Source organism: Elephantulus edwardii, unplaced genomic scaffold (genome assembly GCF_000299155.1).
Source record: "Elephantulus edwardii isolate Elephantulus edwardi_28Jun2011 unplaced genomic scaffold, EleEdw1.0 scaffold00052, whole genome shotgun sequence".
Taxonomy (NCBI): Eukaryota; Metazoa; Chordata; class Mammalia; order Macroscelidea; family Macroscelididae; genus Elephantulus; species Elephantulus edwardii.
Window position 1 is genome coordinate 819,076 of NW_006399802.1, and position 27,015 is coordinate 846,090.

Genomic DNA, 27,015 nt, shown 5'->3' on the forward strand with positions numbered 1-27,015 from the left:
GTCTGTCTGTTTGTTTTTCTTTAATTTACAGAATGCTCTTTACAGTTGCATTAACAGAAATGAAAGTAAGTATATTGTTGAGAGTTATTCAAGCAATTAAAGTAAAACCACTTCCAGAACATGAGTTATCTTTCATGAATACTGCCCGGATCCTGCCATTACAGCACTGTTAGTAAATCATCTGAGTGAATGCGCACAAGAAGATTTTAATAGGCTCTTTTTTCAGGGGTATTTAAGTCATTTTCCACTCATTGCTGTTGAATCAGAACTGACTCATAGCTGACTCTCGTGTGGGTTTTGAGAGGCTGTAAATCTCACAGGAGGAGGTTACCCATCTTTTTCCCACAGAGCAACTGGTAGATTCAAACTGCATGTTTTGGGATTGGTAACATGGAGCCTTACCCATTCGGCCACTAGTATAACAATTCCCATGACCTGCCTGATTAGTACCCGAGGTAGATGGCTGGAGGAATGATACTGAGTCAGAAATACTTGAGGAAGTACTTACCCCACTTAAAATAATTTTCAAATAAGCTCGTCCACATTATATAAAGACTTGCTGAGGGCTGCCTCTCAGTTCATTCAGGAGCATTTATTGAGTGCTGAGCTTGCTTTATATGCAGCAGACACAGATATATGTGGGGGGAAGGGACACATCTATACAGAAGGACTTTAGCACATAGTACATGATAGAAAAGGAGGGAATATCACTGATAAAGTGCTGTAAGAGTTTAGAGAAAGAAGAAATCACTTCCTTAAGGGGTACTTAACAGTGCCTTCCTAGAGTTAATAGCTTACATAGACAAAATGTGAACAATGTTGAACGGAGGAAGGGCATCCCAGGTAAAGACAATAGTGAGAGCAGTTAGTGATAAGGAAACAGATGTGAGGAAAAGAGTTGTTTAGATTAGCTGGCAATATAGGGTATCAAAGGATAATAAGAACATTATCTTTATACTTCTACCTTTCTTAACTTGGACTTTATTCAAGATTTCCCAGATGGTCTCTGAAATCTTATCTGATATCCTCCCATACTGGCAAAGAAGCCAGCTTAATGGTGGAGCCAAAAGATAGGCAACCTTGTCATATTCTTACTTGTCTTTTCTGTCCTTAGCCTCCCTACCCCCAGGTTAATATTACTGAATGTCAGTTTAAACATCGCCATGGATAATTGTTCTTTGTCATGAAAATGATCTCTTCAGCAATGAATATAGAAAGTTTGGTAGTAATCATAAGCCAGAATCTTTTTTTTTTAATTTTTATTTTATTTTTATTATTTTGTGTATGTGTACCGTCAAATCAGATCTGACTGGTACAGGAGGAGATTGTCCCTCCTCCAGCAGAGCATCTGGTGGATTGGAACCTCACACCTCTGGGATTGCAGTGCAGCTTCTTGCCACTAGGCCATCAGAGCTCCCTACAAGCCAGAATCTTAAGTAGCAAAATAGGTGTGCAAGTTCCCTGACCCAGTTCAATCTTAATTTGGTTCACTTGTATATGATTATTTTCATTCTTATTTCTAGCAGTCACCTGATTCTGTTCCTTCCCTATTTGTCTCTAATAATTATCAAGAACTTCCAACCTGACTTCTTCTAAGCCTCTTCTTGCCACACCTCTACCTTCAGCCCCTCATTTTCCCCCCCTAGTTGTGGTAAACATAGAGGTAATCAGACGTTTGCTACAGTCTTTACGTTATACTTCACTGGCATTCATCTCAACCTCTCTTTTAAAGATCTCTTGCTCTTCTCCATTACAAATCCTACATCTTCCTTCTCTACCCACGTATCCAACAACTCTCCCCAGATTCCTTAAACTGCCTTCATTAACTTTTTTAAGTGCATATATCCAGACCCTATTTATATGTGGGTTTTACTTTTCCATATTGAAGCTGGTCATATAAATTGTGAGGTAAAAATTGTCTTAAGTATGTCCTTGGAAGTGTTTAAACAATAGAGAATTTGTATACAAACTTTGGAGATTTTGCTTCAAGATATGCATGCTATTATTTATAATGGTGATTATTATGAAATGAAACATGTATGAGTAACTGAATAAAATACATCTTTTTACCACAATATAATCTGTTAACCACAACCCACCTCCCCCTTCCCTCCCCTAATCAACCAACTCAAGCCCATCACTGCTGAATCAGACTCATAGCTGAGCTTTCAGCGGGTTTTTGAGGCTGTAAATCACAAGGAGGAGATTGTCCTTTCTCTGGAAGAGCAGTTGGTGGATTCTAACCACCAAAGAGGCACTGTCTTTGGATTAGTAGCATAACTCCTATGGGCTTTGCCACCAGAGCTACCCTAAAATACCATTTTTTAAATGGTACAGTAATGTAATCATCAAATAAATGAAACTATGCTATCTAATTTTTACAGATCCTGTTCTCCAAATGGGATACTTTAAAAAATAAATTCCCACAAATCTTATGTATAAAGAAACTTAGTTCACTAGTTCCCAACATGGAAACTGTTGGCGTTTGGGTAGGCAGTTTTGGTTGTTTATGATTGTTGCGTGCATGGCAGGACTTTTAACAGTCCTTAATGTCCATACACAAAATATCATCAGTAGTGCTCAAGTTTTGAGGACAAGAAATACATCCTTGTGAATCTGAATTGTCCTAGGAAGGTGGTACTGCTCATGTTTGAGAACCACTAAACTCTAGACGACAAATAGACAAATAATGACCTTCTCACATCAGTGAGCACCCAGATGCCCCCACTGCTATCCCTTGCAGTAATGCTGATTGATCATAAGTGTTTGTTTTCATTGGTATGGTCTTATTTCTCAAATTCAGAAAGACACATACTGTTCCATCATTATTATGATGATTTAATGTTGACAGGTCACTGTTTCCATTTCAGTGTCATCTATTTTTCCTCCCGCAGTGGGCTCGGTGTGTTGCAGTTATGCAGGTCATCACACAAACTGCCGAGAATACTGTCAAGCTATTTTTCGAACAGACTCTTCGCCTGGCCCATCGCAAATCAAAGCTGTGGAAAATTACTGTGCCGCTATTAGTCCACAGTTAATACACTGTGTGAACAATTACACTCAATCTTATCCAATGAAGAACCCAACAGATAGTAAGTAAAAGAGAGGTATCTATCCCATTTCCATCTTTGGTGAGGAGGTCAGTTCTTGTAGGTATGTGTCATCTGAGTCAATGGGCAAATAGTCTTTCTTTGGTGTTTAGATTTGGTAGATTGGACATCACTGTCACAGCTAATAGATGCCAAGAAAACCTGGAGTTGTTGAAGGTGTAGAAATGAGCACTCTCTGTACTGGGGCAGGAAGATTTGATTGGTACAGAGTTTTTAGAGGGGAAATTAGAAAACTAACCATTAAAATTTAAGTAATCATATTTGGTTTGGAATTTCCATTATCCTGCAAGAAAGCTTACAAAATTGTATTCCAGATATGCATCCAGCTTATAAAAATAGAATAAGCCTTTGAAGAATTTATAAAATTTATTATAAAAATATAAAAATGAGAATCCTATAAACCAAAAAAAGCCCAATATCCTCTTTGATCAGGGCTCATCCAGACCATGTGGATGGACCATATGGGGCTCTTCAGTCTAACCTTTGGGTGGGTCCTGCAGTTTATTTTCATCATATAAAGATGACCTAACTTGAGAACTATAGGAGCCAGACTGGGCATCCTAAATATTTTTTAATTTAAAGAGTCTTACTGAAATGACTATATATTGCTCTTTTTTGTGCAAACAATTTGGATAATAGCCTTTAAACATTCTGGTGTAAAAGGGGCGCCCTTTTTACTAGTCTAGCTCCTTCTGGTAATTTTTTATTATTGTTAAATGCTCAATGGAGAGTACAATTTATTTCTCAATTGGAAAAATAAAATCAAAAGAACTCAAGAAAATGGTTTTAAACTCTTCTGAATTCTGAATTTTGGTTAAAGGTATTCTTTGATGATTCCTTGTAGAAAACAAAAGGCAGAAATAAGCTATTATCCTAGGAGGGTATGAAATTGTATTATAAACAGTAAAACCTGCAAAATATGGAACCTGTGTGAGGAAGAACTCTGTCAGATAAGGAAAGCTCAAGAATTTTTCACTAATAGAAAAATTCAAAAGAACTTGGCTGCTGTCAAGTTCAATGATAGAAGTGTATGAAAACTACCCTGTCAAAGGCATATAACTTACAAGACCTGAAAAAACATGGCAATCCCACCAAGTTCTGGCTTTCACAAAGTTTCACTGTAATAACAGTTGTGTTTGGTTAATTAACTTACCCAGACTTAAGAAAGCTTTACTCTGCCCTAGCATGATGAAATATGAAGCTTGGGGGAGTTGCTATAGAAATTAGTCATCATTCTCATACTGAGAATGTAATTCCTTTTACACTGTTATTTGTATCAAGGAAATAAGTTTATTTTGATCAACACTCTTGGCACCTGCAGCCAGGAAATTTATAGATGTATTGCATTAGAAAAGTCTGCTGTCAGAGACCTTTCCAAAGTCCTAAAGAGCAACAGTGTCAGTCTGGAAACTAAGGTGAACCTGATACAGGTCATAGTCTTTGCAATAACTTGCTATGCATCAGAGAGCTGGATAATGACTAGATGATAGAATGAAGAATGATAGAAGGAGAATTTATGCCTTTGAGCTGTGGTGTTGGAGAAGAATGTTGACTATACCATGGACTGCTAGGAAAACAAACAAGTTTGTCCTGGAGAGGATGAGACCAGGCTGCTCCCTGGAGGCAAAGATTCTGAAGCTTCCTCTGACATACTTTGGACATGTTGCAAGGAGGGACCAGTCCTTGGAGAGGGATGTCATGCTTGGGAGGGAGAAAGGACAGCACAGGAGATGAAGAGCCCGTTGATTCAGTGTCTGGAATGATGAGGTAAGTGTGTCAGAGACAGTGAGATTGGCACAGGATAGAGCTGGATTCAGAGCTGTTGTATATAGGGTCGCTATGAGTCACAGGCAATTCGATGGCACATAACAATACCTTTTCCAGTTATATAAAATAACCTCATCTATAAGGGCTTTGTTGGTATAGGAGGTCCTGGAATTCATGCAGTAATGTGCTAGAGATCCCATGATTGGGGATGATGACAAAGTGTAGTAGTAAATACCAGGTCCTGCTCTAGCTCCTCACCTGTGCACTACACTACAAAATAATGACGAGAGAATTCTGTAGGCCATATACACTGCAGATACTGACTCCATGACTCAGTAGCAAAGGTTCTGAACGTATTTTTTTCCTCTTAGTAGTACATAATATAAACCCAGCTAGTTAAACATACCCATGTATGTTTTTAATCTGTAGGTTTGTATTGCTGTGATAGAGCTGAAGATCATTCTTGCCAAAATGCCTGCAAGAGAATTTTGATGTCTAAGAAAACAGAAATGGAGATTGTTGATGGCCTCATTGAGGGCTGTAAGAAGCAGCCCTTGCCTCAAGATCCACTTTGGCACTGTTTTCTTCAAGGCTCACTATCTCATCACCCTGGAGTCACTGCACACCCTCCTCCCTCCACAGGCCTTGATGGGGCTAAGTTACATTGTTGTTCTAAAGCAAACACTTCAACCTGTAGGTCAGTATCTTATTTTCCTTTGTTAAAAATGGTTGAAAATGGCATTTTCCTCTTACTGTAGTTTGAATGAAAGTTAACAAAGCATATTAATTTTTTATTCAACCATTCATACATATTTTAGTCCACAACATAAATTTCTATACCCACAATGAAATCACTCTTTCCACTTTCTCACTATAATTCTAAATTCCATTAATCCTTCTGTGCTTCTCTGTGTTGTCCCATTCTTCAGTGACATTGTATGTATCATTCCCTTGTTACATATTGCCTTTCCTTTCACCCATTTTAACATGTATCTGTTAACGATTTACTGGTTTTTACCTTTCCTTTCTAACCATCCCTGGTAACTATCCAAGAATTATTTTATTTATGTGTAAACCTTTCATTAGCTCTTTTTAAAAAAAATTTGTATTACTGTTTTTGTGTGTGTACTGTCAAATCAGATCTTACTGATACAGGAGGAGATGGTCCCTTCTTCTCCAGCAGAGCATCTGGTGGATTCAAACCGCGCACCTCTGGGATTGCAGTGCAGCTTCTTGCCAGAGCTCGCCTCATTAGCTTTTTTTTTTTAATTTATTATTAATTTCAATGAAAATTTACAGACTTTGGATTTACAAACATACAGGATGCCAATGCCCATCTTTCTTCTGTGGGGAAATTGGGAGATTCGAACTGCATGCTTTCAGGATTGCAGTGCAGTTTCTTACCACTAGGCCACCAGCTTGTAATAAATAGTAGTTGTTGTTTTGTGCCATCAAGTTGTAACTGACTCACAGCTGACCCTCCAGCAGGTTTTTAGAGGCAGTAAATCATACAGGAGGAAACTGCCCATGCTCCCACTTTATAATAATAGTTCTATACAATATTTGCTGGTTTTTTACTTACTTACTTACTTACTTTCACTCAGCATAATGTTCTCTAGATGCATCCATGTTATACTGTCCTCAAATTCTTCATCATTTTTCATTGTTGCTTAGAAATTATGGTACATTCACACAATGGAAAATAGCATTTTTATTAGTGATTTTTAAACCTAGCAAATATATATTGTATTGCATCATGTCGGTTTAGAGTTAAAAAGATTGAGAATTTTATTTCATTCTTTCATTCACCAAGTATATACTGATTCAGTGTTTTTATACATTAACTACAAAAAAGTTTTATGTGTTGGGGTTTGAGACAAAGGTGAGGAAGATATTGGGTCTAAGGCCTTCTGATTTACTTTAATGCAGGTAAAAGAGAGATTTGAGGAAATAATTTGATCAAGAACAAAGGATATGTAAATCCTCTGTTTGAACATTTACATTTAGCACTGAACTGTCTAGCAACCATGGCAAAGGGAGAAGAGATGACTGACAAAAATAGACTGTTTTCCATGAAAAGGTTGAGTTATTCTGGCTTTAATTTTAGAAGATTTATCTTAGTCTTTTAGGGTTTTGTTTTGTCTTTTTTTCCTTATTTATACTCCAAAGTGTAGTTAACAGTTAAAGTTTTATGCAAATCAGATACTCATTTGGCTCATCTCTGTGTCTGCATTTGTGCTTTTCTTTCAGGGAACTGTGCACTAAACTATATAGCATGAGCTGGGGCAATACACAGAGTTGGCAAGAGTTTGATCGCTTTTGTGAATACAATCCAGTGGAAGTATCCATGTTGACTTGTTTAGCAGATGTTCGGGAACCTTGCCAGCTGGGCTGTAGAAATCTTACTTACTGTACTAATTTCAACAACAGGTAGGAGCAAGTTATTGTGTCTGCAATAGAGATATTTTATCATTAATTATTTTATTTAAAAAAATAACAATTTACCCCAATTTTGTTCCTGCTAGATTAAATGAACAATATTTCTTTTTTTTGTTTGTTTTTAATCTGTATTTTCAATTATTTATTCATTGCAAATACCTTTTTTTTAATTGAGGTTTTAATGAAAGTTTATAGAGAACTTGAATTTCCATTAATTCATTGTTGCACATTTTCCTCCCTGCCCCATGAACAATATTCCTTTATGATTTCATCTTTAAATTCTGTAATCTGTCTAGTATATCACCTAGAGATGAAGCATTGTTAACCTAGAGATAACTTGAGCTTCTAGAATCCTAAGAACCTGCCATTCTTCTCTCCCTTCTACTCTACTACCAGTGGATACAAATCATTGCAGAATAAATCATTGTGACCTATTTGATTATCCACTGTGTTCAGTTTGTTTTTAAGAACCTTCAGACTGAACAGCTGGTATTTATTTTGTAAAAGAAAGTAAATGAGAAAGTGTCCCTCCAGAACATTTTTAAGTTCCAAACTGTCTCACAAAACTTGTTTTGAAAAAAAAAAAACAAAACCCCATGCTGTTGGATTTTTAGGCCAGGAATCACATAGAGTCTGCATATGATTCGAAGCTGGTATCTTTCAATGGATTGTATATGCTTTCTCTTTTAAGACAATTACATTTCCTTGAAGTGTTCATATGTCAGGATTTATCCATTCTTAAAAAAGAATTGCCTTTTGATTCCTTCTGGCCTTTTTTCTCTTTAGACCAACAGAACTTTTCAGGAGTTGCAATGCTCAATCTGATCAAGGAGCAATGAATGACATGAAGCTGTGGGAGAAAGGAAGCATAAAGATGCCATTTATAAACATTCCCGTTCTTGACATTAAAAAGTGCCAGCCAGAAATGTGGAAAGCAGTAGCTTGTTCACTGCAGATTAAACCGTGTCATAGTAAATCCCGGGGCAGTATTATTTGCAAGTAAGTTTCTTTCATCAGAATGACTCTAGTTTTGGTTCAGACCCTTTATGATCTACCCAAAGCCTCTCTTTGCTCATTGCTTCTTACCCGTTATTCCTATTTGCCAAAATGCTTTGCACTTTTTGTCTCCTGCTTCAAATACCCTTTCCTTCATTTCCACTTCCCGGTGTCCTGCCTGTCATTCCTTTCCCCTCCCAAATTCAAGTTATTCCTGATCTTCTGAGATTTCTGAATTGATAGAAGTTTATCATTCCTATAGAATTGTATATGTACTTAATAGGTACTTAGTTCACAAAACATTTATTGAGTAACTTAGATGTTTAGCTCAGTTTTGTTTTTGCAGTCTGTATACTTACATTCTCTGTTAGACTTGCTCACTTTGATGATTTTTCTGTTTTTTACACCTTGTTTTCCTATTGTTGTATCCCCTTTCCTTATTTTCTCCAGGAAGTCATATCCCTGACACTCAGTAACCCATGAAAACTAAACCCATTGCCATCTGTTGGCTCCATCACATAGTAACCCCCTGAGGCATAATAGCACGTGCTGCAGAGGGTTTCCAAGGCTGAAAATGTTTATCCAGGAAGACTGCTGCATCTTTCTTCCTGGGAGTGGCTTGTGGGTTCAAATCTCCACTCTTTCAGTTAGCCGTCAAATGCTTAATTTCTTGTGCCACCAGTGTTCCTTCTAATACACAATAAGTATTCCATAGAATGAATGAAGGAATTACAGTACCAAAAAAAAACCCACAGAAAAGGAAAATAAGAAAGCAATACCATTTACAACAGCCAACCATAATTTGAGATACTTAGGAATAAACCTAACTAGAAATACAAAAGACCTTAACAAAGAAGACTGCTAAACAGTTCTTCAAGAAACCATAAAAGACCTAAGTAAATGGAAATATGTTCCCTGTTCATAGGAAGAGTCAATATAGTGAAAATGACAATCCTGCCAAAAGCAACCTACATAAGCCATCCCAATACAGTTACTAAATTTATTTTTCAAAGAGATAGAAAAGGCAATTGGCAAATGGAGGAGTTAATGAATATAATTATTAGCACTTGTTCCTAATAAGCATCTGTGAGTGGTGTATTTAGGAAATCTAGAACGTAAAGATGGAAAGCCGGGACTGGGATGAAACTTCAACAACAGACTACTAGTATTCTGTCAGCCTCTCTTCAAAGATCTTTTTTCCTTAGAAAGCTTTTCCAAAATCAACTTCATATACAGCTTTAAGCTGTTAACACAGAGTGTTGCATGTTGGGCCGCTAATCCTAAAGATTAGGTTCAAGTCCATAAGCAGCTCCATTGGAGAAAAGTGGGCAGGAACCACTTACAAAGCCTTGGAAACATGATAGAGTATAGTTCTTGAGTCAGAACTACTAAATGGTAGCGGATTTGGTTGTTTTTTAACACCGTCAGTATATGCCTCAATGGTGCTGGGTTCTTGATAACTGTAGATTGTTTCAACCTTAAAGTCCAGACCTCTTACCTGAGATGATTAGAGTATGAGATTCTATAGGGTAGCTAACTGTTAAGTAGCAAGCCGGGGGCGGTGGGGGGCAGAAATTTATAGACTCTGTTAGCATGGAAAGGAGCCCCAGTGACATAGAGCATAACATATTAGGCTGCTGATAAAGTCAGCAGTTCAAATCCACCAGCTAGTTCATAAAAAAAAAAAAAAAAAATAAGTATTCTCCTGAGAGGAATTACAGCCTTGGAAACCTGCTAGTTCATTTCTATGAGTCAGAATCGACTCAATAGCAGTGATACTACTTGTCATGCTACTAAACAGAAGGTTGGAAGTTTGAATCCATTATGTGCTTAAAGCCTCAAAAACCTGATGGAAGATTGTGATGGGTCAAAAGACACAGATGAGGGTTCAGATCCTTATTAAAGACTGAGTAAAATTTTAAGTAGTTGACAGTCAGGTTCTTAGTAAGGACTTAAACATTTGTTGATAACTAAAAAGTATTTTTTTTCTAAAAAGTGTTTTTTAAAAAGAAAAAGGCCGGCATAGAGTCCTGGTAGTCATATGTGTGATTTTGCAAAGATTTTTTTTTCAAATGGCTGGAAAGCCACTTTGACAGTAATAACAGAAAGGCCTTTGACCTCAGATAAGATGCTTTAATAGTTTAAGTGAAATATATTGCTTATTACTCAGTCTGGAGTCCATTACTACTCCTGTTCTTTTTTTTTTTTTCAACATTGAGCAGCAATTTTTTTTTTATTAATTTTAATGAAAGTTTACAGAGACTTTGAATTTCCATTCATTCATTGTTGCATTTTTCTCCCTACCCACCCCTCCCCCACAGTTCGCTCTTCTCTTTGTAAAGTAAAAGAAAAATTCTTTCATTGTTATACAATCCCTTCCCCCAAGTCCACTCCAGTATGCAGCCTTCATTCTGGACTCCTGTCATGACAATAATACCTAGTCATATATCCCTTTTCAACAGTTCTCTCCATCTGTTTCAATGCAGTATACATAACTTACCCCATCTTTCTCAGTCTCCACCCAAAACCAATATCAGTCCCTTTTTATAAGAGTGGCACTATGCAGTATTTGTCCTTTTGTGACAGAGATATTTCACTCAGCATAATGTCTTCCCATTTTGTATAATATTTCATGTGTTCCTTGTTTTTCAATGCAGCGTAGTATTCCTAAACCAATTGTGAAACATCTCTAAGATATGAAAATTCACTTCTGGAAAGCTTCAGAATCAGAATTGAAGGGGAGCTCTGGTGGCCTAGTGGTAAGGAGCTGCAACTACAATCCCAGAGGCACACGGTTCGAATCCACCAGATGCTCTGCCGGGGAAGGAGGAACAATCTCCTCCTGTACCAGTCAGATCTGATTTGACGGTACACTCACACAAAAATAATAAAAAAATTTAAAAAAAAAAATAAGAATCTGAATTGACTAGACAACATGAGCAAGTCCCTTAAACCCTAAATTTCAGTATATCTTTCTTTTCAAGATCGGATTGTATAGAAATTCTCAGGAAATGTGGAGACCAAAACAAATTTCCTGAAGACCACACAGCTGAAAGTATTTGTGAGCTTTTATCACCTACAGACGACCTGGAAAATTGTATACCTTTGGATACATATCTCAGTAAGTATATTTTCTTTTCTTTTAAGATTCCAATTACTTCTTTCTTCTGTCTCTCTGCCCATGATGTTTATTTTGGATAAGCATCTATCCGTTACAAGCATATGGTTTAATACAGTCGCAATCAAAGACCCTTAACTTATTTGCTTGGCCTTTTTAGTTCAGGACATCAATGTCATAAATGTATAGTACGTGATTATAACTTTTACTTTTCACTTTAAATCTTTTGTCTTGGCTCTTGATTAAGACATTTTTAAAAAAAATTTTTATTTAAAAAAAATTTTATTAAGAAATCTTAAGACTAAGAAAGGACACAGAATAACTATTCGAAACTTGTTTCGTGTTATAACAGTTGAGGGAGGTAGTAAATTATTGTCAGTAAGGAATTCTAAGCAGTGAATATATTTTTATATAACCAGTTCTGCATCATTGTTGTCTCCTTGCTATTATTTGACCAGCCAGTGGAATTTCCCCCTAGAGAATCTTCAGCTTTTTGTCCTCAGCATGTTAGTGGAACTGATCCAGGTATTAGCTTGACTTACCTTCCAAATAACAAGTAAGGTATAATGGCCAGGGTTGGTACATGAAAATTGAACCTATCATGCTGCTGCTTTCTGCCAAATACTCCTGCCAAGAGCTACAAGAATAAGTTGAATCTAAGCTTCCTTATTAGCAGCAAAGCAAGTAACTATGTGTGGTAGAAACTAGAGGACTTCCACACCTTAAGCTCATGAGCCCTCAAATTATACCAGTTAGGCTTAAGCTACCACCAGAGGACATTAATGCCATAAATTGGCTGGAAAGTCACTGAGTTCAGTTTCTACTGCTTTTTCCTGGTAGGAATTAAGTCAAATAGGATTAGTCTGCTTGCATGTAAGAGAACAAAATATAAATAAAAGAAAATCCAGGGGTAAATATTCCAGGCTACTCTGATGACTCCATTGATCTCAGGAAGCCAGATTCTTTGTTTTTTCTCTACCATCCTTAACATTTGATATTTGTCATAAAGTTTACTTCATCATTACAGTATAGCTGTTGGAGTTCCAGCTACCATATCAGAGGTCTAGACAATAAAAAAATAAATAGGGAGAACAAACAACTTCTAATCTCTCTGGCTACTTCTAGCCTCTACTTGTAAGGGATACTGGAAAAGGTTGATCTATTGCCACTCTAAATAAAATTTATGAGGCTACTTCTCTCCTTGAATGTAAACACCATGACCTAGGACTTATTTCTTGTTTACCATTGCATCTCCAATGCCTTCAACTTTTTCTGGCAGTGTAGTAGGTACTCAGTAAATAAACACATGAAGGTATGCCTGTTTATGCTAAACGCAAAGTGATCAAAGAATTTGGCTATTTGAACAGCTTACTAAAACCAGACCTCACTTTTATGCTCATGAGCTCTCCAATTACTCTGGCTGTAATTCAGAAAACTGACAGAACTCTGTTACTTTTTAGGTGGACTAATTTTTTTTTTCATCTCAGGGCCAAGTACTTTAGGTAACATTGTAGAAGAGGTAACTCATCCCTGTAACCCAAATCCTTGCCCTGCTAGTGAGCTCTGCGAGGTCAACAGAAAAGGATGCCCATTTGGAGATCCCTGCCTTCCTTACTCTTGTGTTCAAGGTAAGAGGTAGTGTGTGTGGATATGGGATGAGTGCAGATAGTTCTGCATGTTTCTCTTTGGAGTGAGGCTACAACGCATTTTATCCATCATTTCTGCAATGTTTGAGGTTTTTCCGTATAAACATGTCTTATTGGGAAAGCAGAAAAAAAGCTTTTAAAAAGGATAACTGTGATCATCTGAGGGACACCCACTCTTGAGGGGAAAAGAGCAATAATACACATAAAAAACAACCCCTAAAAGAAGCACAACCCCAAAAACTTCCCTTTACTTGCCCATCCGGACCAGCATCCACAAGCATAAAAAACCACATGCCCCTGGAAACTCAGCTTGGTGAAATGACGACAGTTATGGAAAGGCATTTTGTTCATAGAGTTGCTATGAGTCGCACTCGACTCGACAGCAATCAACAACAACAACAACTATAATCTTCAGTTGTCATTTAGATTGTAAACTAAAAATATCAATTCATAGTTTGACTCTCTTAATGAGTTTTAGGATTACTGACTGCAAGAAAAAGAGCACATTGAATCAGTGTCTTGTCTTTTTCTTCCTTACAGTAATGCTTGAGAAAATGCCCTGTTCATTTGGGTTTTCTTATGCTTTTCTCCTTTAGTGGATGGAGAAATTATAAACTCAGTCATTGTGTGCCTTCGAGTCAGAACTGACTCCAGCAGGTTTTCAGAGGCAGTAAATCACATGGGAGGAGATTATCCATACTTCTTCTGCAGAGCAGCTGGAGGATTCAGACCTCAAACCTTTAGGATTGCAGCACAGCTTCTTACCATTAAGCATCAGTAAGATGGATAAATGCCTACATGAAAATTGGTATTGTGTTTAAATGCAGATAATCTTTAAGACAGAAAAATATTTTTCTTTTAGACTTTTGATAGTCTGTATCTCTCTGGGTCCTTTAAGGGTAATCTTTTACTTTCTTTTATTCATTTCACAGTTGAAAATCATTATCTTTCAATATCTTTGAAAGAAAAAGGAGCAAAAAGTTAAATAAACATGTTGTCTCAGGTCATCTATAATATTTTTTACCTAACCATATCACCTATGGAGTTATAATAAGCCTATTAAAACTGGAACTGCCTTTGAGTGTTTTGAATTTCCTGATAGTATTTTATCTTTGCATTCTAATTTTGCCTGTATTTTCTTTGGCAAAGAAAACAAGACATATTTGTTTAAAGTAATGACATCATGTTCTTTCAATATGGAAATCAATTTAGAATTTTCTTATTTTGTTATAAGTACAAAACTCACCACCGGGTCAGTTGGCAACACAGTGTTGAGTGGAGAATAGATTGAGGTTGTTAACAATTACAGCTTGCTCGGCTCCACAGTCAACACTCTTGGCACCAGCAGTCAGGAAATAAAAGACAAATTGCATTAGTGAAATCTGGTATCAGAGACCTCTTCAGAGTACTGAGAAGCAACAGTGTCTGTGAAGAGACTAGGATGCGCCTGATCCAGGCCATGGTCTTTGCAATTACTTAATGCATCAGAGAGCTAAATAATGACTACGGAGGACAGAATAAGAATTGATGTTTTTGAGTTGTGGTGCTCGAGAAGAGTTTTGAACATACCATAGACCTCAAAGAAAACATATAAGTCTGTTTTGGAGAGAATGAAACAAAGTTTCTCTTTAGAGGCTAGGATTTTAAAGCTCTGTCTTACTTTGGTCATTTTAGCCAGGAGAGGCTGCTCCTTGGAGAAGTACATCGTGCCTGAAAGGATAGAGGGACAGTGCAGGAGAGAAAGACCCTGGATGAGACGGATTGATACAATAACTAGGGCAATGGGGGTAGTTGTGTCGGATCAGTAAGACTGGCTCAGGACAAGGCAAGCTTCAGATCTGTTGTACAGAGGGTCACTATGAGTCACAGGTGACTCACAGCACATAACAACAACAAAGAAACTCCAATTTGTAATAAGATGTTGTTGTTGTTGTTGTGTGCTGTCAAGTCACTTGTGACTCATAGCGACCCTATGTACAAGAACCTTAAATCCTGCTCTACCCTGTGCCAACCTCATTGTCTCTGACAATCCTACTCCCACCACCTCAATCACTAAATTGATCCGTCTTATTGAGGATCTTCCTCTCCTGCACTGTCCCTCCACTCTCCCAAACATGATGTCCCTCTCCAAGCACGGGTCAGTCCCTCCTTGCAATATGCCCAAAGTATGTCAAATGAAGCTTCAGAATCCTTGATACCAAGGAGCAGCCTGACTTTAAACTATCCAGGAAGAACTTGTTTGTTCTCCTAGCAGTCCATGCTATATTCAACACACTTCTCCAGCACCACAGCTCAAAGGCATCAATTCTCTTTCTATCATCCCTAATCACTGTCTATCTCTCCCATGCATAGCACACAATTGCAAAGATTATAGCCCGGATCAGGCACACCTTGGTCTCTAGCCTGATGTCGTTGCTCTTCCGTACTCTTGAGAGGGTCCCTGACAGCTGACTTTCCCAGTGCAATTCGTCTCCTGATTTCCTGGCTGCTGGTACCAAGAATGTTGACTATGGAGCCAAGCAAACTAACACTGTTAACTATCTCAATTTCTTTACCATGAATACTGATGCTGCCAATTGGCCCAGTCGTGAGAATCTTTGTTTTCTTGATATTGAGCTTCAATCCGTACTGAAGGCTGCAGTCCTTGACCTTCTATAGGAAGAGCTTCAGGTTCTCCTCAGTTTTAGCAAGCAGGGTTGGATCATCTGCATAACGCAGGTTGTTGATGACTCTTCCACCAATCCTGATGCCACATTCCTCCTCATACAGCCCAACATCCCAGATGATCTGTTCTGCATACACATTGAAAAGGTATGGAGATAGAATACATCCCTGGCAGACCCCCTTCCCAATTTTTAACCATGCAGTGTCTCCTTGCTCTGTTCTGATGACTGCCCCTTGGTCCAAGTATAGGTTTCACATAAGCACAATCAAATGTTCTGGGATTCCCATTCGAAGAGTCAAGCATAGTTTGTTGTGATCCACACAGTCAAAAGCCTTTGCATAGTCAGTGAAGCACAGGTAAACATTGTCTTACAGCATTTTTGTGCTTGACTATTGCTAGTTTTGAGGTACAGGTCCTCGATCATCACTATCTCACAGGCCATAGAATTTTTATTTTAAGGCATGTATTTTTTGACAAATGGGTAAAGGCAATATTACTAAGTTGATAAAAGTTCTGGCACATAATCTTTATTTTTATTTTTTATTTTATTTTTTTTTAATTATTTTTGTGTGCGTGTACCGTCAAATCAGATCTGTCTGGTACAGGAGGAGATTGTCCCTCCTTACCCAGCAGAGCATCTGGTGGATTCGAACCGTTCACCTCTGGGATTGTAGTTGCAGCTCCTTGCCACTAGGCCACCAGAGCTCCCCTCTGGTACATAATCTTTAATAGCCACATGTTACCTATAAGATTTTTGTAAAGTAAATCTAATACCATAAAGCAATGCCACCTATCTCAGCTAATCTTTGTTCGTACAGGTTGCAAATTGGGGGAAGCTTCTGATTTCGTTGTCCGTCAAGGAACATTGATCCAAGTGCCATCATCTGCAGGGGAAGTTGGTTGTTACAAAATTTGCTCCTGTGGACAAAGTGGACTTTTAGAAAACTGTATGGAGATGCACTGTATAGACCTCCAGAAGTCTTGTATTGTTGGAGGAAAAAGAAAAAGTGAGTGTTGAAACATTCCTTATTTATTTTTGGCTTTAATATTAGATGGCATCTTAACTTTTTACAAAGAACATTGGATAGATTCTTCTCAAAGAGTAAAGTTTACAAATCAAATACTTCAGGACATTATTTTTCAAACTATATAATTCTAGGATTTCTAAGGGACTCTCTTAAGAAGATACTACAAACTTATAATAGTTAATGGACTAAAAGTTAACTTTTTGGACTTTAACCATGTTATGAGCATTATGATAAGTTTCTGCTACATTATCTCATTTTATCTTCCACTTAGCATTAGATAGTAAGTACTATTATCCTCATTGGAGGTCTGGCAGAATAGATTGTCTTTAGGGAGTTGCTGAACTTCTGTAGACATTCAAATCTGCCAGCAATTTCGCGGGCAAAAGATGAGCACCCTTCTTCCATATGATTCACGGCCTCAGAAACCCAGTGATGGGTCTATTATGAGTCAATTCCGACTCAACAGAAAAGAGTGTGACGTGTTGTGTGGGTTTATTGTTTGTTTTTAAGTTATGCATCCTGCTTCACAGACAAGATGATGCTTAAAGGGACTTACAGCAAATAAATGATATAAGTGGGGTTCAGTACTGCCAAAAGAACAAACAAATATGTCTTGGAGGGGGTACAGCCAAAGACAATGAGGCTTCACCTGACATACTTTTGGTATGTTACTAGGAGGGACTAATCCTCGAAGAGGGACATGATGCTTGGAAAAATAGAGGGTCGACAAAGAAGAAGACCCTTAACCAGGTTAATTGACACAGTGACAGCTGCAGTGGGATTGAACGTGTCAGGAAGTGTGAGGATGGCACGGGATAGGACAGGGTTCAGATCTGTTGTTCAGGGGGTCACTATGGGTCATACTCAACAGCACCTAACAACAGTTTGACTCCAGTGTCCATGCTCTTCAAAACCTAGACCACCTCTTGCTCACCTCTCCATCCTTACCCCACCCATTCCCTCCACCATCACACACATGCACAAACTTGGAATTTAATATCATAGAGAACAAACTTCATATTGGAAACCACACCATTGATTGAGTTGAAACAAAGCACATTAACAAGTGCCACCCTTTGATCACCTTCTCTAAGAGTCTTAGAGTCTTGATTCTCCACTTCTTCCTTAACCATCTCTTATTTATAGCCTTAACAACTCAACTCACATACTGCCACATCAACTAGAGTAGTTTAGCTTTTGTATCCTTCTTTGTCTACTTTTCTGTGTGAAATCTCATTGGAAAGAAGAATACTTTTGGCAGACAATAGCTTGCAAACTTCTGCCATAGAGCAAGTTAAGTATTTGTTTCTTAGTTTACTTGTGGAGGTAAGGTACCTTGAATCAGAAAATAGCTAAGAATAAACAAATTCATTTCTTCTATAAATTTCCATAGCCTGTTTAGCAACATGCAAATAATCCCCCAATATAACAGACTGACAGATAAATGCTATACCTCTAAAGAGCAAACCGTAATGACACTCGGGCATACAGATATCATAGCAAAGGGCACTCTTTTCTGGCCCTAGCTGAGGCCTGGGACAGCATGACAGGGTAGGGTCCTGGATGGAGGTAATTGACACAGACAGTGGCTCAGGCTGATCTTTTATGCTGATGTTTGAATACTGAAGATCAGTGATGTCACTTTGAAAAGTAAGGTGCATCTGATTCAGGGCATGGTCTTTTCAATCACTTACTAAGCATCTGAGAGCTAAATAGTGATTAAGGATGACAGAAGAAGAATTGATGCCTTTGAATTGTCGTGTTGGAGAGAAGTACTGAATATCCATGGACTGCAAAAAGGACAATCAGATATGTCTTAGAAGTCCAGCCAGAATGCTCCTTGGAAGCAAAGATGGTGACACGTCATCTCTCATACTTCTGGCATGTTTCTAGGAGATGCTATTCCTTGGCAAGGAATATAATGCTTGGAATGGTGGAGGGTCAATTAAGGTGAGGGAGACCCTCAATGGGACGGATTGACACAGCGACTACAGCTTCGAGCTCAAATGTGTCAGTGATGATGAAAATACCACAGAGCAGGGCAGGGTTCAAATCTGCTGTTCATAGGATCTCAGTCATACTTGGTGGCACCTAAGAACAACAAAGGCATACTGTGTACAAAAGAAAATGCTAGTATTTATTGTATAGACCCAATACTGAGAGTGCAGACTGTGGTCATACTTCACATGATAGGATGAAAAAGAACATGAGCCACAGGAAGGAACAGATTGCATGTTCTTCTGGAGTTACTCATTCCTGTCAGGGCATCAGGAAAGTATTTGGCCCAAATGTGGCATCAGGACTGGAGAGGTGAAGAAAATTCTGGAAGGTGGGAACGAGCAGTCCAGGCAGAGGAGCAGATCAGAATGTTCTCAGAGGATAGAGTGCAGTCTGGTGAGACTAATGCGTTAGAAATTTTAATAATACATTTGAATAATAATTTGACCAATACATTAAAATACATTCATACTTACTGCCATCGAGTCAATTCTGACCCATAGTGACCCTGTAGGACAGTATAGAACTGCCCACAAAGTTTCCAAGGCTGTGGTTCTTTACAGAAGTAGATTGCCTTATTGTTCTCCTTTGGAGAAGCTTGTATTGTTATGTACCGTGAGTCAGAAGAGATTTCATAGGTGACCCTCTAGTGAGTTTTCAGAAGCTATAAATTGCACTGGAGGAGATTGCCCATCCTTATCCTGTTGAGCAGTTGATGCATTCAAACCTTGTGCATCTGGGTTGACAGTGCAGTTCCTTACCACTGCAGCCGCGACATCAGTCTGTCTTAGTGAGAGTCGTTCTCTTTCTTACTTCCCTCCACTATACCTACCTAGCATGATATGTTTCTTCAGGGGCTGGTCCCTCCTGATAACATCCCCAAAATTCGTGAGATGAAGTCTCTGTCCTCACCTCCAAAGAGCATTCTAATTATACTTCTACCAAGATTTAATGGTCTCCGGAACTTTTATAGTCAGAAATAATTTTTCAGGAATTTTCTTTTAAAACTTTTTAACCTATTACATAATTGTTATTTCTAAATATAGATCAACATTTTATTTCCATTTCTTTTAGGTCATGGAACATCCTTTAATATTGACTGCAATGTCTGTTCTTGTTTTGCTGGTAATTTGGTATGTTCTACCCGCCTCTGCCTCAGCGAGCATAGTTCAGAAGATGACCATCGCACTTTCACAGGTAACCTGGATTGTCGAGATTCTGTCCTCAGTGACCCTCATTGAGCCTGTTTTTTTTTTCCTGTGAAGCTCAGTTTTCTGATTTTGACTAATTGGGGGAGCGCTATTAAGTGCCATCAAGTTGATTATAACTCACAATGACGCTATGAACAATTGGTCTGATCCCTGTGCTATCATGTGCCCATCCTCACCATCTTTGACGCACTCGAGCCCACTGTTACAGTCACTGAAGGAATCCATCTCATTGAGCATCCCCCTCCTTCACTGATCCTCCTTCTTTCCAACACGGAGTCCTTTTCAAAGGACTGGCCCCTCCTAACAAAATTCCCAGAGTATCTGAAAGGATGTTTCACTATCCTTACCCCACGGAGTTCCCTGGCCAGGACATATGTGTTTGTCCTTTTGGTAATCTGAAGGATATCCAGCTCTCTCCTCCACCTCCACAACTCAATGGCATCCTTGTTGGTTATCCAATTTTCAGATGCATAACAAGTAATTGAAAAGCTTATGTTTGAATCAGGTGCACCTTGGTCATCAAACTGACATCTTTGCTTCTCACCACTTTGGAGAGCTCCCTGACAGCAGACTTTGCCAATGTTGTATGCCTTTTGATTTCCTGGTTGCTAGTGAGTGCCAAGGATGTTTATTGTGGATCCAAGCAAGATCTGGTCATTGAAAATTTCTGTCTTTTCTTCATCTGTCATGATATTGCCTATTGACTTGATGGTGAGGGTGTTTGTTGTCTTTGATCCTCTGCAGCAAGTCCTCTTCACTTCCTGCAAGCAAGGTTGTCATTTGTACAACACAGGTTATTGATGAGTCTTCCTCAGATTCCGATGCCACAGGTATTATGAAGGAATGTGCAAAGAGCTAAAGTTGGAAAACATAAAGGCAAGAACTCACTTGGCATTTTTTAAGCTGAAAGAATTAAAAAACAATTTCAAGCTTTGGGTTACAATGCTGAATGATGCCTTGGGCAAAATCATGAATGATCTAGAAATCATCAAAAGAAGATAGAAGGAATACACCAAGTCTCAATAGCAAAAAAGAATTGATGGCTACAGAGCCATTTCAAGAAGTAGCATATGATCAAGAGTGAATGGTGATACTGGAAAAAGTTCAAGTTGCATTGAAGGCATTAGCAAAAAAAATAGGGCCCTAGGAATCAGCAGGGTTCAAGTTGGCATGTTTCAACAAACAAAAACAGTCCTAGATGTGCTCACCCAGCTGTGCCAAGAAATTTGAAGGATAACTACCTGGAGAACCAACTAGAAGAGATTCATATTTTGTTCCTATTCCCAAATAGTGCATTGACAGAAAACTGCCAGAAATTCACACTGGATTTAGAAGAAGCCGTGGCACCAGGGACATCATTGCTGATGTCAGATAGGTCTTGGCTGAATTCAGAGAATACCAGCAGAATCAGCAGAGAATATTTATGTTTTATTAATTGTGCAAAGGCATTTGACTATGAAGATCATATCAAATTATGGCTGACATTTAGAAGAATGAGAATCTAAACAATTAATTGTGTTCATGCAAAACCTATACCTAGACCAAGAAGCTGTGATATGAACAGAGCAAGGGGACACTTCATAATTTAAATCAGGAAAGATGTACTTCAGGGCTGCACTACATCATCTCTCCATCCAAATAGGTGATACTGGCACTATTCCTCGAGAGTAGGTTTAACTGAAACTGTGTATAGTAATATATGTGGCGCATAACAACAACATGTACAGTACAATAAATAAAAAATCTAAGATCAACATAGTTTTTCTCTTAATCTCAGTTTCCTTTTGTATGAATTTAAGACATTGAACTAACTGGTTTCTTAGGGCCCTTCTCGCCTGTTATTCTGGAATAATGTTCCGTGAGTCAAGAAGAAAAAGATAATTGACTATAATGGTTTTAGTTGAATGGAACTTTTTTACCTGGTTAACCAATTATTTCTTCTTCTTATACTACTACTGCTGCTGCTGCTACTACTACAACAAATTATAGTCAACTCAACAACACCTAACAACAATAAGGAGATTATGGTGGAAGGAACTATATGAAGAGTTTACAGCCTTCAAAGTCTGTTTTCAGTTTTGATATTACACTTTCATAGCCCAGAAATTTCCCAGGCCAGAATTTTTAAAAAATCTAAATTATAGATTTTGTCTATCAGATTAGCAAAAACATTCTTTACCTATCCTACCTATGGATAGGGAGCTCTGGTGGCTTAGTGGTAAGAAAATGTGCTGCAATCCCAAAGGCACATGGTTCTAATCCACCAGCTGCTCAACAGGAGAAAGTGGGTGGGTCAGCTGTGAATCAGTTCTGACTTGATGTACACAACAAGAACAGTGCAGTTGTCAAAGATTTCCTTTATGTGGATCCACAATCAAGACCTATGGTAGCAGCTGTCAAGAAATCAAAAGCCATGTTGCATTGGGAAAATCTGCTGTAGGACCTCTTTAAAGTACTAAACATCAGGAATATCAGTTTAAAGACTAAGGTGCGCCTGATCCAATCCATAGTATTTTCAGTTGCTCTGTAGGCATATAAAAGTTGGACATGAATAAGGAAGAGAGAGGATTTATGCCTTTGAATTGTGGTGCTGGCAAAGAATATTCCGTAGACTGCCTACTCTGTCTTAGAAGTTCAACCAGAGTGCTCTTGGGTAGTGGAACTAGTCCTTGGAAAAGATATCATTCTGGGAAAAGTGGAGAGTCATTGGAAAAAAGACCTTTACCAAGATGGATTGACAGTGTTACTGCAACAATGGGCTTGAGCATGACAGAGGTCATGAGGATGGGGCAAAATTTCTGTCTCTTCTTCGTAAGGTCGCTATTAGCCATAGTTGTCTTATGGCACCTAAAAGTTACACTTAAAACCTGTTTACAATCAAAACAACTATGAGATATCATCTCAACCCAGTCAGAATAGCAAAATTTAACAGAACAGCAAGCAACAAATGCTGGGGAGGTTGTGGAGAAACTGGAACCCTATTTCATTGTTGTTGGTGGAAGTGTAAAATGATGCAACCACTGTGGAAGGTGGTGTGGCGCTTTCTCAAAAAGTTGCAAATATACCATTTGACCCAACAATTCCACTACTGGGAATATACTACAAAGAGACCATAACTGCCAACCAAGCAGATATATGCACACCCATGTTTATCACAGCTTTGTTCCAAATAGCAAGGAGTTGGAAACAACCTAAGTGCCCATCAACAAACAAATGGTTAGAGAAGCTGTGGTATATTCACACAATAGAATACTATGCTGCATTGAAAAACAAGGAACTCATGCAATATTCAAAATGGATGACTCTGGAGGACATCATGCTGAGTGAAGTATCTCAGTCACAAAAGGACAAATACTGCATGGTGCCACTGTTGTAAAATAGGACTGACATCAGGGTTGGCAAGAGACTAAGAAAGATGGGATAAATAATGTATACTGCATTGAAACAGATTTGGGAGAAAACTGTTAAAAGGGATATGTGATTAGGTATTTTTGTCATGATGGGAGTCCAGAGAAGGCTTCATAGTGGAGTGGACCTGGGGGGGAGGGATTCTAAAACAATGAATGGATATTTCTTTTACTTTTTCAAGAAGGGAGTGTACTGGGAAGAAGGGTGGACGGGGAGAAAAGTGCAACAGTGAATGAATGGAAATCCAAAATCTCTGTAAATTTTCATTGAAATTAATAATAATAAATAAAAGGGAGGGGACCCACCTGTTCACAAACTTTTCTACCTTGAATTGAGATCTTGAAACTTTCTAATTAGTTGCTAATGAATAGAAAAAAGGAGAGTCATCATGCAGCCATTATGGCTTCTCAGATGCCGTTAAAAACCCTGCTGGAGATTGAAAGAAAAAAATTTTTACATCCATTTGCAATACACTAGGGGGTAATATGAGGGAAGGGAAAACCGACAAGCATAGTGTTGAGACCTTTTCCTCTTCTTAGGTCTACCTTGTAACTGCGCTGACCAGTTCGTCCCTGTGTGTGGGCAGAACGGGCGCACTTACCCCAGTGCCTGCATTGCACGATGTGTGGGGCTCCAGGACCATCAGTTTGAGTTTGGATCCTGCATCTCAAAGGACCCATGTAATCCTAATCCTTGCCCCAAAAACCAAAGGTAAGTCAGATACCTCATTACCTTTTTTAGCTCAAGACCCTTACTTAGAAAGCATCTACTATGCACTAGGCAATAACATACAAAAATAATTAAGTCTTTTGTTTATATAGGTCGCTGTGAGTTGGGACCTACTCAGTGGTACCTAACAACATACAATGACCCACAGCTGACCCTCCAGTGAGTGGTTTTTCAGAGGTGGTGAATTGCGTGGGAGGAGATTTTCCATCTTTTCCTACAGAGATGGATTCAAACTGCATACAGTTCCCTACCAGGAAGGCACCAGAAAGAGAAGTTGTACTGCAATCCCAAAGGCACAGTTCAATTTCACCAGCTATTCTACTGGAGGAGGATGGACAGTCTCCTCCCATGAGATTTACTGTCTCTGATAACCCACTGGAGTGTCAGCTGTGGGTCAGCTCCAACTCTATGACAAATAACAAGAAGCCACCACGAGAATGTCTCGTGGCATAGTGGTTAAAAGCTGCACTATAATAACAAAAGCACACAGCTCAAATCCACCAGCTGCTCCATGGGAGGATGCGCAGTCTCCTCCCATGTGATTTACTGCAACCTCTGGAAGGTCGACTGTGAGTCGGCTCTGACTCAATGGCACACAACAACCAGAAGCCACCAAAATTTGCCCTAATCTTATCTCTGCACACCTATCCCACATCTACCTCCACAATAGGCATGAAAACCAGCCACCAGCAGGGGGCACAATAGGTCTAGTGTTCTTTCTGCCTTTCAAGCTTTCTGATAATCATTCCCAGAGAATTACAATTATTTGACCTGGCTGTTGGTTCTCTGGGAGAGCATAATCATCCTATTGAACACACAAAATCCAGTACCTTTTCCAGAGAACACTCAAAAAACTAAGAGTAGGAAGGGAACTTCCTCAATTTAATAAGCCTTTCTAGAAAAACCCACAGCCAACATCATTCTTGGCAATGAAAAACTGAAAGCTATGAATTTTTCAGGACGTAGATTGAAGCTTTCTCTCAAAACAGGCTCAGATTAACCAAGCAAATTACAATTTGTGTCAAGTCCTTATTCACACCAACCTTGTGTGTCAGAGTAGGGTTTTCAGTGGCTGGTTTTTAGGAAGTAGATTCATCACCAGGCTTTTCTTCCAGGATACATCTGTTTAGACCCAAACTGCTGATCTTTTGATTAGCAGCCAAGAGCACTGACTATTTATACCACTCAGAACTTCAGCAAAAAGATTGTTGCTGGGTACTATTGAGATCATTTCAACTCTTAGTGACCTGACGGAGCAGAATAAAACCATTCCATGGGTTTTCCTGGGCTGTACTATGTTATGGAAGCACAGCTCTTTCTCCTGTGATTTTAAATCAGCAGCCTGCTGAGTGCTTAGCCATTTGCCTTGTTAGGACTCCTTAGCAGAAAATTGGGCACCTAAAAATGCTTTATTCATTACTAAATAGAGGATCCCCATCGCAAGAATGTAGCCCACCTACCTGACTCCTCTCATGCCATATATACTCCATGTAACCTTTGTTCCTGCCCTCAGGTCACCTTCACCACACTTTTGCTCACAGAGCATCTTAAACCTGTGTGGCCCTCCTTCCCCTCCAGCTTCCAGCTAGAACAGTACCTTCTCCAGAATGCTTTCCTGGGCTCACTGCTCAGAATGACTGAAGTCACATGTAATTTTCTACCTCGTAGTCTATAAAGAACACTGGTGTTACAGTGTTTAAAATGCTCAACTGTTAACCAGTAAGTTGGTAGTTCAAACCCACTAGCCATCCACAAGAAAAAGTTGCGGGAATCTGCTTCCATAAAAATTTACATCTTTGAGAAGCGAGGGACCCTTCTACTCTGTCCTTTAAGGTTACTGTGAATGAGAATAACTCAGTGGCGATGTGATTTGTTGTTAGGTCTATCAAGTCAACTGCCACTCATAGCAACCCTGTGAGCAGGAAGTCAAAACCTTGTACTCTCCTGCACCTGCCATGCCCAAGCCCATTGTTCCCATCACTGTCAGTCCCTCCTCTTGAGGATCTTTCTCTCTTTCACAGACATTCTGCCTTTCCCAGCATGTCTTTTTCCAGGAACGTTGCCGGCTGACAACATGTCCACGTGTGTATGTGAGATGAAATCTCACCATCCGTGGGTTTTGGTTAATCCGTTTTATATGAGTGCTTGACTCTCTTGCTTATGTAAGATTTTTGGGGACAAGGGCTGTCTCCTGCCTTCTTCTCGGCCTCTTGTGCCTGGACCGTGCTTTGTTAGCCTGACCACATTCCCTTTGTCTGTTGGCTCATGTTGCTACATTCATGTTTTTCAGATGTGTACCAAAACCACAAGTCTGCCTGACAACTTTTGATAAATTTAGATGTAGCCAGTATGAATGTTTGCCAAGACAGCTCTCCTGTGACCAGGCCCGTGATCCTGTTTGTGACACAGACCATACGGAGCACAATAATCTCTGCACTTTATACCAAAGAGGAAAAACCCTCTCTTACAAAGGCCTGTGCCAGGTACAGTAGCTTGGCTGCCAAGGCAGAGTATACTAAGCATACAATTGTTTGCGATCTTTTACAAAGTAATCAGCAATAAGACCTATTGAAAAATCTCTTATCTTCTTAATCCTCCACAGAAATTGAACTCTCCCAAGATTGTCTTTTTCTCCTAACTCTGGAGGGATATGTGCATTTTTGTGTGTATCATGTCTGAGCAGGAGGACAAAGTAGTACCTTACAGCCACTGCTAGGAAAAAAGTTTAACATTTCATACCCCTGGCTTGTGTCACTTCCCCCAGTTCTCTCTCGAATGGTTACTCACTAGAAACCAAGTCAGAAAGAATGTGAGTTCAAACAACCAAGAAGAGGGTGTTTTCCCACTTTTCTCACCACAGTCCCACCTTCTGTAGCATTGAAAATTTCTCTAAAACTTAA

The 27,015-nt window shown here is 39.0% G+C and overlaps 1 protein-coding gene across 1 annotated transcript in view; it reads left to right on the forward strand.

Moving 5' to 3' along the window:
• Positions 1 to 27,015, forward strand: part of RECK (reversion-inducing-cysteine-rich protein with kazal motifs) — a 69,537-nt gene that overhangs the window by 36,750 nt on the left and 5,772 nt on the right. The window contains exons 7-17 of the mRNA XM_006886832.1: positions 32 to 65; positions 2,895 to 3,092; positions 5,307 to 5,574; positions 7,128 to 7,307; positions 8,103 to 8,315; positions 11,297 to 11,433; positions 12,918 to 13,058; positions 16,560 to 16,748; positions 19,842 to 19,964; positions 23,926 to 24,097; positions 26,406 to 26,598. Coding sequence (XP_006886894.1) covers positions 32 to 65; positions 2,895 to 3,092; positions 5,307 to 5,574; positions 7,128 to 7,307; positions 8,103 to 8,315; positions 11,297 to 11,433; positions 12,918 to 13,058; positions 16,560 to 16,748; positions 19,842 to 19,964; positions 23,926 to 24,097; positions 26,406 to 26,598 — 1,848 coding nt within the window. The remainder of the gene's footprint in view (positions 1 to 31; positions 66 to 2,894; positions 3,093 to 5,306; positions 5,575 to 7,127; positions 7,308 to 8,102; positions 8,316 to 11,296; positions 11,434 to 12,917; positions 13,059 to 16,559; positions 16,749 to 19,841; positions 19,965 to 23,925; positions 24,098 to 26,405; positions 26,599 to 27,015) is intronic.